The 13,762-nt window shown below is 37.6% G+C and overlaps 1 protein-coding gene across 1 annotated transcript in view; it reads right to left on the bottom strand.

The window, feature by feature from the left end:
- Nucleotides 1–297: 297 nt before the first annotated feature.
- Nucleotides 298–13,762, bottom strand: part of LOC132295574 (mRNA export factor GLE1-like) — a 28,057-nt gene continuing 14,592 nt past the window's right edge. Inside the window, exons 7-12 of the mRNA XM_059793870.1 lie at nt 12,808–12,917; nt 12,368–12,438; nt 11,150–11,231; nt 6,008–6,091; nt 630–761; nt 298–416 (exon numbers count right to left, since the gene is read on the bottom strand). Of these exons, the coding sequence (XP_059649853.1) occupies nt 411–416; nt 630–761; nt 6,008–6,091; nt 11,150–11,231; nt 12,368–12,438; nt 12,808–12,917 (485 nt within the window). The 3' untranslated portion in view covers nt 298–410. The remainder of the gene's footprint in view (nt 417–629; nt 762–6,007; nt 6,092–11,149; nt 11,232–12,367; nt 12,439–12,807; nt 12,918–13,762) is intronic.

Here is a 13,762-nt window from a genome sequence, read left to right as displayed (position 1 = left end):
CGATAACAAAGAACTCTCCAGGCGCCATCCTTCTGGTTCCTCCCAGAACTGGTTTGATTCTATGCAAGTCTGAATATCCTTGATGACTTTATTAATCTTTCCATCTTCTCCACCACGTTCTTTTAGTGCGTTTAAGAAGTCACATGAAATGGTGTTTAGTAACTTCTTGAACTGAGATTTGTACCTTCTGTAGAGAGCAAACCCTGCCATCTGGGAAGAAAAATATTTGCTAAACTCCTAGGCATAATATTGTATAAGTTTAAAAGTGTACAAAGACAATTTTAAGTGTCATCTTACTTGGAGGAACGCATGCAGTGCGATTCCAGTGTATAGATTTGCAGGGAGAGCATTCAAGAATCTTGCAACCCATGCCCAACCTTCTTCCAGACCAAATTTTGGACGCCCCCAGCTTATGCCTGCCATAACGTGTGTTTTTTAGGAACTAGAAAAAACTGAGGAATTGGCAATTGTTTATTTATTTTTTTCAAGTAAGAAAATTGGCAAAATTAACTGTTTTTCCTTTTTCGTAATCAATAAAATGCTTGCCATACCAGCATAATGATATGTTCTCCTCAACTTCAATTTAGAGAACTAATGAAAATCAGAATGCAGGTATGAGAGAGACAAACCTGAACAAGAGCTCCGTATAATTTCATATATGATTCCATCCGCTTTAAGTAACTGTCTTTGCTTTCAATCTTTCCATCTTCCTCTTGAAAACCAATGGCTTTCTTGTAAGTTTCTCCTCCATCAAATTCTGACTGAAGTAGCCAGAACAGTTTAAAATCCAGACAACAACAACGAACAACATCAATAACAATCAATATTAGTGGTTCTTACTCCGATGAGCAGAAAAGTTAAGAGAATTCTAACAGCAAAGAAGGTCCTCCAATGACTAAGAATGTCAATGAGGGGTTCATTACAGTTCTCTTAAAAAACAAAGCGAAATGGAGCTGCTAAACAGAATTCTACATCCTCCCCAAAGAAAGACGAAATGAAGGAAAGGGAAGTAGTATGTTCTTCGGATAGAGTTACTAGGACAATGTCCAGTGGGAATCGCCCACAAACTAAAAAAAAATATTCCATGATAGGTTGCTGGAACATGAGGGGCCTGAATAGGCCCCAAATGAAAAATAAAATAAAATATAGTTTAAATATGGTGTGTTTGCTTGAAACTAGATTGAAATCTCATAAATTCAGCTCTAGATGGGCGTGGATCAATAACTAACATCTCATCAAATGGGGAGAATCATAGTGGGGTGGAATCCTTGTATATATGATGTTCAAACAATCAGTGATGGGGATCAGTTTATGCTGCTAAAAGTAACTCAGCTTGAAGATTAAAAAAAAAAACCTTTCTTTGCTTCCCCAGTTTGTGCAGCTAATAATACTGAGGATCAAAGAAGAAATTTATGGAGAGGCCTCCTTCAAAGTCAGTATATGATTGACAGACCTTGGATTCTGTTAGGGGACTGGAATACTGTCATATCATGAAGAAAAGAAAGGGGGGATGGCTATACCTCAGAGAAATATGAATGAATTCAATAATACCATCATTACCTTGGGGCTATCTGATATGGCTGTCAACAATGGTACTTGGACTTGGTGCAACAAACAACAAATTGGTAGAAGAATACATGATGAAAAGAAAGAGGGGATGGCTATACCTCAGAGAATTATAAATGAATTCAATAATACCATCATTACCTTGGGGCTATTTGATATGGCTGTCGACAATGGTACTCGGACTTGGTGCAACAAACAACAAATTGGTAGAAGAATACATGATGAAAAGAAAGGGGGGATGGCTATACCTCAGAGAATTATGAATGAATTCAATAATACCATCATTACCTTGGGGCTATCTGATATGGCTGTTGACAATGGTACTTGGACTTGGTGCATCAAACAACAAATTGGTAGAATAATACATGATGGGCTTAACAATGGGGTATTGAATTTCCAAATTCTAAGCTTGCATTGTCTACTGCTAGCCTCTCAGACCACTATGCACTGATCATACACTCCACAGATGAAATTGCTTCAAAGCCTAAACCCTTCAAATTTTTGAAGGTTGTATGCAGGAAGGAATTGGAGATGTGGTTCAACAGGCTTGGGAGATTAATGTGGTAGGACATACTTTGCATATACTTTCAAAAAAGCTTCAGAATGTGAAGCAAGCTGTGAAGATCTGAGATTGCAGCTAAATTGGATCTGGATCGTGCCCTTTTCAATGAGGAAGTCTTAATGGCCCAGAAATCTAGAATTACCTAAAAGAGAATGATACATGTTCTAAACTATTATATCAGGAGATTGCTCAACACAGGGCTGTGAATGCTATTACCACTCTTCAGAGTGATCAAGGTGATTGGGCTACTGATCTAGTAAACATCAGTGGAATCGGTCTTCTCAAATCCCTCTCTCTCCTAGAAGATGTCTCTCTAATATGGAAGCTCAAGCCTTTGAGGAGATGGTCACAACAGAAAATATTAAAGATGTTATTTTTCAGCTTGAGGCTGATAAAAGCCCAGGTCCTGATGGATTTCCTCCCATATTTTTCCAACAATTCTGGAATATAGTTGGCAAAGAGGTAATTAGTGCTGTTCAATACTTTTTCTCCCAGTCTAGAATGAACAAGGCATTTAATCCATCTTTTATATGCCTTTTTACTAAAAAACAGAACTGTTTAGGCAGTAGACTTCAAGCCAATTTCTTTATGTTCTACAATCTACCAAGTGAATACTAAGCTATTAGCAACCAGGCTGAGTAGTATTTTGAACTTGCTGGTGGAGAAAGAGCAGAGTGCCTTTATTAAAGGAAGTATTATACATCATGTCATCATCATAACGTCATTAGTCACTATAGTCAATGAAATGGTTAGAGGGTTAGAAGAGTTAAATCAGCTATGGCTCTGAAAATAGATTTGAAGAAGGCCTGTGATTTTAGTAGATTGAGCCTTTCTGTTTAAGTTGTTGCAAGATAATGGTTTTGGCTCGAGATGGATTGGATGGATAAAAGAATGCCTGAATTGTGCTTGTTAATGGCCGTCCTGCTGGCTTTTTCCAACCTCAAAAAGGTTTAAGACGGGGGTGCCCTCTCTCACCTTGCTATTTACGTTAATCACTGCATTATTTTCAGCTTTGGTGCAAAAGGAGGTTTCTGTGCAGAGATTTCAGTTGTGTCATACTGCCAAAAAAAACCAATTTTGAATTCTCTCACTCATTTTATGCTGATGATCTGATCTTGGTAGCTATGGTACAGCCAATTGCATTGCTTCTCTGCTCAATAAGTTTCAAAATCTATCTGGTTTGTCAGTCAATTTAGAGAAAAGTCATTATCTTTTTCTCCAAGTCAATTCAGAAGAAAGAGAAGTTTAATAAGAATTCTAAACATGAAATTGGGAAGAATTCCTACGAATTATTTGGGGCTACCTCTGGTGGATTGAGAGTTAAAGCATGCTGATTTGTAAACCATTATTAGACAAAGTTGCTTCTAAAATTCACAGTTGGTCATCTGTCAACTTAACTTTGGCTGGTAGAATAGAGTTGGTTAAAACAGTTATTTCATCTTTTTTCTACTATTGGTGCAAGGCATTTAAAATCCCTGCTTTCACAAGCTCCTCAATTGATAGTTAAAATCTTTTGTTTGGGGTAGTAGAGAATCTGCTAAGAAATTACTCTTGTTGAAATGGAGCTCTGTGACTTGCCTAAAGAGGAGGTGGCTTTGGTATTCGGGGAGATTGATTCAAACCACTCAACCCACCTCCTTTTCCTTTTCTGAACAAATTCCCAGAATGCTGCTTTTACTTCTATTTGTTGTTGTACAAAGCAACCTAAATTCTCTCCATTCTGTAATCATTTACTGGAAACTAGAGAAACCATTATTGGTGGATCTAATTTCAAAATTGGTAATGGCCAAAATGTGAGGCTCTTCATTGATCCGTTGTGGAATGGGAAATCCTTGCTGCAAACTTTTGGGAGCAAACTCGACAGAGATTTGGATTTGCATATATCTGCTTGGTTGAGTGCTGTGATACAGAATGGTAATTGGTGTAGAACTACTCATATGTCTTCTGAGGTTAATCATATATGGAATAGTATTGCAAATACCCCTCTCTATTCAGATGACGATCAGGTGGTGTGGAAACATGGGCAATTCAGCTTTAAATCTTTATGGCAGAACAGTAGACGTGCCAATGAGAAGAAGAAATGGTATAAACTGATGTGGAATAGAGAGAGACCAGCAGCTTGCTTCACTGCTTGTTTGATTGTCATTAACAAAGTTCCTCCCCTGCTGAATCTTCAAGAGAGAGATATCACTTTAACTGCCATCTGTCATAACTGTATGAATGATGAAGACTTTATCGATCATTTATTTTTCAAGTGTGGTTTTGCTCAAGAACTGTGGGGTTGGATCTTTGAAGCCTTTAACTGGAGACAGGGGCAATTTAGTTCTTTTGATCAATTATTCCAATGGTTTATAAATCAATTCAAGCATGACAATCAGAAAAATACTTTGTACAGGCAAATTTTTACTACTTCGTTATGAACCATTTGGAGAATTAGAAAACAGAATATGAATATTCCAGCTCCTTGTAATGCTGCTCATTGTACTAGAGTGATTATATGGGAGGTATTGGACCAGAGGGCCCTGAATATTTTTAACATTCAAAACTTATCCCATGACTGATATGTTTTGCTTTGTGTTTGTGTTCTTGCTGTACTGGTGGGAGTTGGAAGCTATTTGGAAGAATCAATTGTCCGCTAATCAGGGAGCCTTATGCTATTTGGTTTATGCTTGATTCCTTGCAAGTGCAGCTTGAGTAATACTCATGTGATAAAAGCTGTGAGTTTGGTTATATGGTTTAGGGAGGCGGAGTTGGATTGGTACGTCTTTTCTCTGTTATCTGTTTTTAGACAAATTGTCTTTGCTAGTTGGTGGTTAATATGGGGTTGGCCTATACCGGCTATGTTTGGTAGGGTGGGTTTGAAGGGGAAGGATAACATTAGTTATGAGGGAAAGGGAAGGATAATTTTAATTTGGTATTGTGTTTGGTTGATTAATGAAGGAAAAGAAAGGGAATGACAATAATCAAGTTTGGGAAAAGAAGGGGAAAGAAAAGAAAGGGAATTATTTTAATAAATTGACCATTATACCCTTTTATATATATATATATATATACTGTCTCTAGGCCCACAAGAAAAAAAATAAAAATAAAAATAAAAATAAATAAATAAATAAAAATATTTTAAGGCATATCATTTCAGCCTCCATATTCTCGTTCTCAACTCATATATATATATGTATATTTATATTGTCTCCTCAGGCCCACAAGAAAAGGAAAAAAAAAATTTAGGGCAACTCATTTCAGCCTCCCCAATCTCGCTGCTAACTTGTATGTATATATAATCTTGAGGGTAAAATTGTCATCACAAATACTGCTTCAGCCATTGCCTTCCCTTTCCTTCCATTTCCTCCCATTTTTGGGAGGATAAGTAAAATACTGTACAAAGCTATACATAACCCTCCAAACCCTTCCCTCTCCTTTCCTTTCCTTCCACCCATTTTACCCAAACACAATTTTTTAATCATCCTCCATCACCATCCCTTCCCTTCCCTTTCCTCCCATTTCCACTCTACCAAACTGAGCCTTAGTATTTTGGGGGTATGTCCCCTATATTTTTTGTATAGTTTTTCATTTTTAATAAAACTCATTTGTAAGTGGGTGCGTGTGTGGGTGGGGGGAAAGGGACATCAATAACAATAAAAATTAACTACAGCAGCAGCATCAATTAACAAAGCAACATAGAAAACAGAAGAACCACTGAAGAGAGAGAAAAAAAAGAGTTCAACTTTTGAAACTTCCAATCTTTAATGCTCCATAGCTAATTCATGCTTAAAACAGCGAAAAGGGAAATAGGGACAAAGCGGGCAGCAACGTTTTACTACTTGGAAGACATCCTTTACTAAGCTACAATAAATAATAGGTTGAGCTGAAATTGAGTACCTCTGAGTTATTTATGTACTTTGGAACGATAAAGATGCAAACTCTATTCAACTCAGCAAGCAAAAGATCCATAAGAAGTGGGACCTAGGTTCATAAAAGTAATTGTAAGAAATCAGCACTTTTCAAATAATCAGCAGTCTAATACACATTTAATTTGATATATGCAGAATGACGGAAAATTGGGAAGGCTTAGCCTCAACGAATTAATGATTAGGGTTAAGTGCACAAAACACCCCTCTAGCACCAATATATAGCACATATACCCCCTGATGTTCCCTAAACACCCCCCCCCCCCCCCCCCCCCAAAAAAAAAAAAAAAGAAGTTTATAAAGTATTTAAATAGGGACCTCCTGACACCTTAACCTCGTACAAAGACTTAAATACCCTTACAGTTTATCTTACATTATTTTTAAAAATATCCAAATGGGAAATGACAAAATTGGACATTGCCGGCAAAACGACCCTCCTCATTGGTGACTCTGGCAATGAAGCTTATGCCAAAACAAGAGATAAAAAGCCTGAAAAGACCCAAAATATGGTTCTGAGAAGAGAGCGTGTAAGGAAACAAACTATACACAACAAAAGCGAACTTTGGAGGCAAAACAAGATATATATATATATAGACTGCAGATTAAATGATGATCCAAGACTCAGTTTCAGCATTGATCACAAAAGTGTTTGCAGATTAAGCATTTGAAGGGGAAATTCAGATGGCAATGAGAGGATTGAAGTTGATGGGGTTCACATACAGGTCCCATGGGATGTATATAACTGGTTGTTTGAAGATGAGGACCAAGATGGGTATGCCCTGTTCATGTTGAGTAAACAGGGTTTTATGAAGATTTTGAAGATGACTATGAGTTGACCCATTTGAAAGAGAAGAATGGGATGGCTTTGTAGTCACACTAATCGTGTGGGTTTGGGTTTGAGAAGAAGAAGATGAAGAAGGGGTTGTTGAGGAATTAAGGAGCTTGGCATCGTTGTTGTCAGCGGCTTCCACAGGGTGAAGCTCTGTCATGGAAAGGGCAAGTATGGAAGAGAATGAGCTCAAGGGCCCTTCTGGTTTTTCTTTGCTGGTTTATGCTTGGAAGAGTTGAAGATGATGTATACACATACATATGCATATCAAAATTTGATAAAGGCATATGCATATGTTCATGAACATACAGTAATAAACATATTTGCGAATATATGCATGTCAAAATTTGACCATTCAAAATAAAGGCAGATTAGTTGTATAGGGCAAAATTTGGAAATTAATATAACAATTGCAAGAGGGACATTTTTTGGCATGTTAAAAGGGCAAAAACGGAATAATAAAAATACTTTACGTCACATGTCACTGAAAAGCAGTTTGAGGGGGGTGGGGGGTTTGTTACCTTTTTGCAAAAGTAGGGTCTGACACCGCACAAATTTAAAAGTAGGAGGTCATCATGCACAAACACTATACTACAAGGGTGTTTTGTGCACTTAACCCTAATGATAATAATACCCAGACAATCACAACAATGAATCATGGAACATGCGAAATGAACTAAAAAGTATTTCTATTTGATTTCTGAAACATCTTTAACTTATGGATTTTAAATAGTTGAAGATATGAAATTCAAACAAAAATCTGTCACAGCCATAATTCCTCCTATATAATTACAATAAATTTATATCTCACAGTATCTTCAAAACCATGCCATCATACTTAAGCTGACTGCAAAACCAACCTCATCAACCTGACTAGACCATATTCCGGGTTCGGCTTGTACAGGGAGGTGCATGAGCCAGAATGTTTCAATCCTCAGATAGCCTCTGATCGAACTTTCTCCGCTAACTACCAGAATGATAGAACTAAAGTTTGTAGCAACCAAGAATCAAATATAGTTGGTGTACCTTCAACTTGTCCTATTTAGACCCCAAAAGCTTTGTAGTTAGTACCAATCTCTTTTTACCTACACATAGGGAATTAAGGTTCATCTATGACATGTAGGATGCATGTTGTGGTGGAGAGGTGGAGAGAGAGATCAAACATTGGATTAGAGACATCATATTTCATGTTTGTGACTTTTCGGATTAGGGAAACATCAAAGTTTTGTATGATTTTTCTCCAAGGCACTTCATGAATTGAAGATACTCAACCACAACATCATTCATCTATAAGAATTTCCTCAGGAGTGTTTAATCGGGCATATGAACGGGTTGCTTCATAAGAGAATCATTGCTGACAATCAGTGCAGTGTAGTTTTTGGGATTAGTGCATTCTAGACTCATGGTGACAAGTGCTCATTGGATCAACTGGAACCAGTAATGAACATGGTACCAGGATGCTGGCACCAGAGACTGAGCTCTTTAGGAAGAATGGTAAAAATAGATTGCTCCAAGTGTTAAAATAATTATCTTTGTTTCGAACTTGATAAATCGGATGATTAGTTCTGTCATTGTCCTGTGACTTTCTACATTAAGGATTTTTTCAGATAAACTTGGGTGCCTTTTTTTGTGGTGTAGCCATATGATTGCTTGAATATTTACTTGATTGATTGGTTGATATCGGATTAATCTTTCAGTTCATGTGATTAATAATTATTTGGGAATATCAAACCAATTCAAAATCTATTCACTGTGATTCAATAATGCATATCTATCATCTGAGAGACTCTGTCTAACACAAAAATGTATGCTCCTACTGCCCTGATTAAGATCAGGGTGAGGCCCATAAACAGGTAAAAAAACTGTGAGAGTTTTATTCTTTGATTCTTTTATATTGTTATTATAATTTTTAATCTGCATAAGCTATTAAACAACTAAAAGTAGAGGCAAGCAATAGCAAGAAACAAAACATGCATTACCTGTGCACTAACAAGAGCAATGACATGACCATAAGCAAAAATGCTTTTGATGGAGTTTCTGCAATGTGCGACAACCAGTAATATCAAAACTGGAACACCATCAGTACATTGATTTATTTACTTCTTAAACTCTTTCTTCCTTTATTTTATTTTCTTCGTTTTCTTGATAAGCAAGCAAGAAACTAGAATTTTACACACGCACAACAGAAGCAACAACAGTCTATGACTTCTAAAGGGAGAGTTAAAGTTGTGAGAGGTATACAGCTTCACAGTAGAGACTACATATAGTTTTTTTTTTTGATAAGTGAAATGTATTAGAAGGCGTTCAAAAGGGGAACGCATCCCAAGCTATACAAAAAACTGAAACTATGATCTCAAGGAGCCCAAAAAGTCCACAATATCCTCAATGGAGGAAAAATCTCTCCCCCAACCCCAACAAAAAAGAGTACAAATAATAGAAAATTTCAACACCCCAATGGAGGACTCCTTCCCATCAAAAGATCTTCTATTCCGCTCTTTCCAAATGCTCCACCAAACACAAAAGGGGATTACCCTTCAAAAGACTCTCGCCTGAGCCCCCACCCATTGGCCCCTCCAAATATCTAGCAATTCCCGAGATGTCCGAGGCATAACCCAATGAATACCAAACAAATAAAAAATGAGACTCCAACAATCATGAGCCACAGGACAATGCAGCAGCAGGTGATCCACTGACTCTCCATTCAACTTACAAAGACAACACCGATTAACAATAATATGTCTTCGCTTCCTCAAGTTATCCAAAGTCAAAATCTTGCACCAAGCTGCAGTCCACACGAAAAAGGCCACCCTAAGAGGCGCCTTGGACAGCCCCACCGTCTTCCACGGGAAGGAAAAGACATGAAAACCAGAAAGGCACACAAAAAAAGACCAAACCTGGAACATCCCCTGAGAAGAGGGCACCCAAATCAGGGAGTCAACACCAGTGCCCTCCACCTCCTGTCTGTACAAGAGAGCCAACAAGCCAGTGACATCATCCAACTCCCAATCCTGAAAAGATCGCCAGAATCGCACATCCCAAGATAACCTCTCGCTATCAAGGCGATAGCAGTTAGCAACCATAGCATGTTTGTCAACAACAATCCTGAACAGCCTTGGAAACAAAAGAGCCAAAAGCCTATCCGCGCACCAGGGATCCTCCCAAAACCGGACAAACCTTCCATCCCGAACTTTGAATCTAACATGTTTGGAAAACTTGTCCCATCCTTTTCCAATGGCCCTCCACAACCCTACTCCACTAGCATACCTGACTGGCCTAGCTGACCACCCCCCTCTCTCCTCCCCAAAGCAACAAGAAATAACCCTTCTCCATAATCTATGCCTTTCACTACCGAATCTCCAAAGCCACTTACCGAGGAGAGCATTGTTAAAGGGGGCCAATCTCCTAATCCCAAGCCCGCCCAACTGAAAAGGCCTGCAAACCTGCTCCCATCTGACAAAATGATACTTAAACTCCTCTCCACGACCCCTCCAAAGGAAGTTTCGCTGTAGCATCTCAAGACGTCCAACAACTGAGGCTGGAACCCGAAAGAGCGAAAAAAAATACGTTGGAAGGCTTAACAAGATGCTTTTCACTAGAGATATTGCTTTTTTCCAACCAGCTAATCTTCTTTCGACCCTCTCAATCACCGGGTCCCAACTTCCCACCCTCCTGGCCGAGTCCCCCAGCGGCAAACCCAAATACGAGATAGGGAAACGTTGAGTCCCACACCCTAAAACAGCAGCCAGAGTGTCCACCTCCTGAACCTCCCCCACAGGGACAAGCACACTCTTGCGCACGTTGACTTTCAAACCAAAGACAGCCTGAAAGCAAACTAAGACACATCTCAGATACCTCAACTGGGACACCTCTGCCTCGCAAAAAACAATAGTGTCATCCGCAAAGAGCAAGTGAGAAATCTCCATTTGCTGAACGGAGTCGGGACTGATCTTGAAATAGAGAGTACATATAGTTACAGAAAAAAACAGAGGAAAACAAAAGAAAATTTATACCAATGTAATTATTGATGGTTTGACTTGTATATACATTAAACAAAATGTGGGAATCAAGATTTCAAATGGAGGAAAAAGAAAACAAGAGAGATAGAGAGAGACGCCCACCATTTTCCACCTACAGAATATCTAAGCATGGCATTTAAACATATTGAATAATTCAAAATCTTGTTCTCTTTTCTTTTCATCATATTTCCAACAAACAAATCAAGTAGATAAGGAAAGGAAGTAGGGAAGGAACAAAAAACTATCAACTATAAACAATGGATAATACCTGCTCCGCGAACATTGCAACACTGGTAGTCTGAGGCCAAGGTGAATCTATGAAGATCTTAATTAATTCATCTGTTTTTGCTCTGCAAAAAATGAATTGATAAGTTAACAACCAATTTGTTGATCAAATAATAGTGTTGAAGTATTCCAACCCAAGTTGGAAAATATTGAAGAGGAAATATATTAGGAGATGCAACAAAAAAAAAATTGCAAATTCACACCAACCACCAACCAACTTCGAATTAACCAGCTGAGAAATTTTGTTTCTTTCAATTCCAATTCATCCTGGGAATGACTTTCTTGTTGGAACCAATGCACTTTCTTCTTTAAAAGTGCCTCATCGAATTAAGCTGGCTACTGTCAACTGGTTCAAGGTGTGTTGGAGTGGATGCAGGCCGGGTTTCTATAACTTGCTGCCTTGCTAATCAAAATAGATTGCTCTCTTTAAATAATTTGAGGATTAGAGGTATACAGAATATGTCACAATTGTTGGGCTGCCTGTGATGATTTGGATCATTTGTTTGTGATGTGCCCATTTGCAGTGGCTATTTGGACCTGTTTCTCTGACTTACTGGACTGGAACTTGCAGCAGTATTCTTCAATTCACCACCTGCTTCAATGGTTTGTGGACAGAAACAATATGGCAAATTTGGTATGAGAGAAACTCAAACTGCACCAACATAAATCTAGAGATCATGTGGAGGTTGCTAGATTCATTTGGTGGGAGGTTTTAGAATCAGCTAACATGTCCTTGCTTTATGCAGTGTAATATGCTGGTATCTGTTTCATTGACTGTGTTTGGGTCCTTTACTGTGGTTTAGGATCTATCTTTAGTTTGTTCTTTCTTCGAGGTCTTGGCCTTGTTTGTTTTTCCTTGGTGGATCTGTGATCTATTTGTTCTCCTTTGAGGGAATGCCCTTGTTTATCCTCATTTACAATATTGTCTATATTTATAAATTTTCCAATTTACACAGGAAAAAAAAAAAAAAAAAAACCATTGAAATGGAGCCAATAGTAAAATTTCTGGACAGCATGATCACATAAACTGGTCTCAGATATAGTAGCAAACTATGTAGCGCAAACAGAACAAGGCATTTGAGCAGAATTACAATGCTTCTCAAACTTAAAGTAAAACATTAGATATGGTTGCAGAAGTGGGAAGTCCCATAATCAAAGATATTTGAACAGGCTATAATTTAAATGAAGGTATATGCCTCACCTAACATTTTCCTTTGACCCACTTATTGTTTTGATCCGTCTAGCTATTTGCATCCCATGACTGCGATAATCCTGACAGAAATGACAACTTGTGACTAATTGATCGACATACATAATTCAGCTTACTGAAAAAAGCTTCAGGTTGAATATGGTTACCGGGTTTAAATAATATAAATAAGATTAGAATGTGAAACTGACACTAAAATTCTATGACATAAATATAACTAGTATATAGATAGATCATAAGTTCATAACCACCACCCCATTTAACTAACACGCCAATTTAGTACTTTCAGAGAAGACGTGCTACTCAAAATTAAAGATAGTTGAAAAAAAATGATCAAAATAACATTAACATTTATATTATGCATCAAATCAAAACAACCTAAACAATCTGAAGCTACAAAGTACAAAGCATGTGTCTTTCATGCAGTCAGTTACCTTATTAGAACCCAATCCGAGTGCCTTCTTTTGTGCAGCTACTTCATTGTAGATCTGTAGTCTTCTTTCCTCTAACTCTAAAGCACGTGCTGCACCCTTGAATACATTTCCTGTCATTAAATTGGCCAGTTGATGATGATAAAGTCAAGATACCAGAATTGCACACAGTTCTCTTATGGTTCCCCAATCTATCTGAGTAACACTAATGTGTTTGACAATCCACTAAGATCCCATTATTTAATGAAATATAGCTAACATAAATAATATAGTGAACTCTTTTTAGTTGACATTTTGCATTACTTCAGCTGTTTTATTTGAATTGTGCCTTGTTTTGTGCTGCAGTAGCTTCTAAAGAAGCGAATATTCCTCTAGAGCTGTCAATAAAAGATTGTTGTTGTTGGAAGGTAAAATAGTTTTTGCAAATGCAATATCTAAAGCATATTTAATAAATATACTCCTTCATAAATACATATTTTTCCCACAAATTTTACCTTTACTAGCAAATGTAATTTAGACACCAAATTTGAGCTTAGCCAAAAGCTTTGAGGTGCCAAAAATCTCAACTTACCAAAAAGTTCTTTTTTATATCACCAAACACAAGTAAAAATGTTTTCCCAAACTAGTAGCAATTCTAGCCTACCAAACTGTAATGCTGAACAGGCATCTAGTCTACAATGACAATAGAAGGCCAAAAAGGCAAAGCACTGAGGCAAACAGAGAAATCGTGATGACTTAAGCTTAACAGCCTAAACCAGTTAATGTAAGTGAGGGAAGGTTATCATAGCTGATCCTATTCAGGAATTTGACCATGTAAAGAGATAATTATCAATTGATTCCAATAAGATTTTATAAATGCTAAGAGACCATAAAATTTCTTGGCTTCAGTTACAAGTAGCAATTTATTGATTTCCTTAAAATTTGGAAAAAGGGAAGGAAAAATGATGTTTTCCTTCAT

This window comes from Cornus florida, unplaced genomic scaffold (assembly GCF_030987335.1).
Source record: "Cornus florida cultivar Cherokee Brave unplaced genomic scaffold, ASM3098733v1 CherokeeBrave_3.0.0_Hap2_Chr02, whole genome shotgun sequence".
NCBI classification, from domain to species: Eukaryota; Viridiplantae; Streptophyta; class Magnoliopsida; order Cornales; family Cornaceae; genus Cornus; species Cornus florida.
Note: the sequence above shows the minus strand (reverse complement) of the source record. Positions and strands in the feature narration are given on the sequence as shown.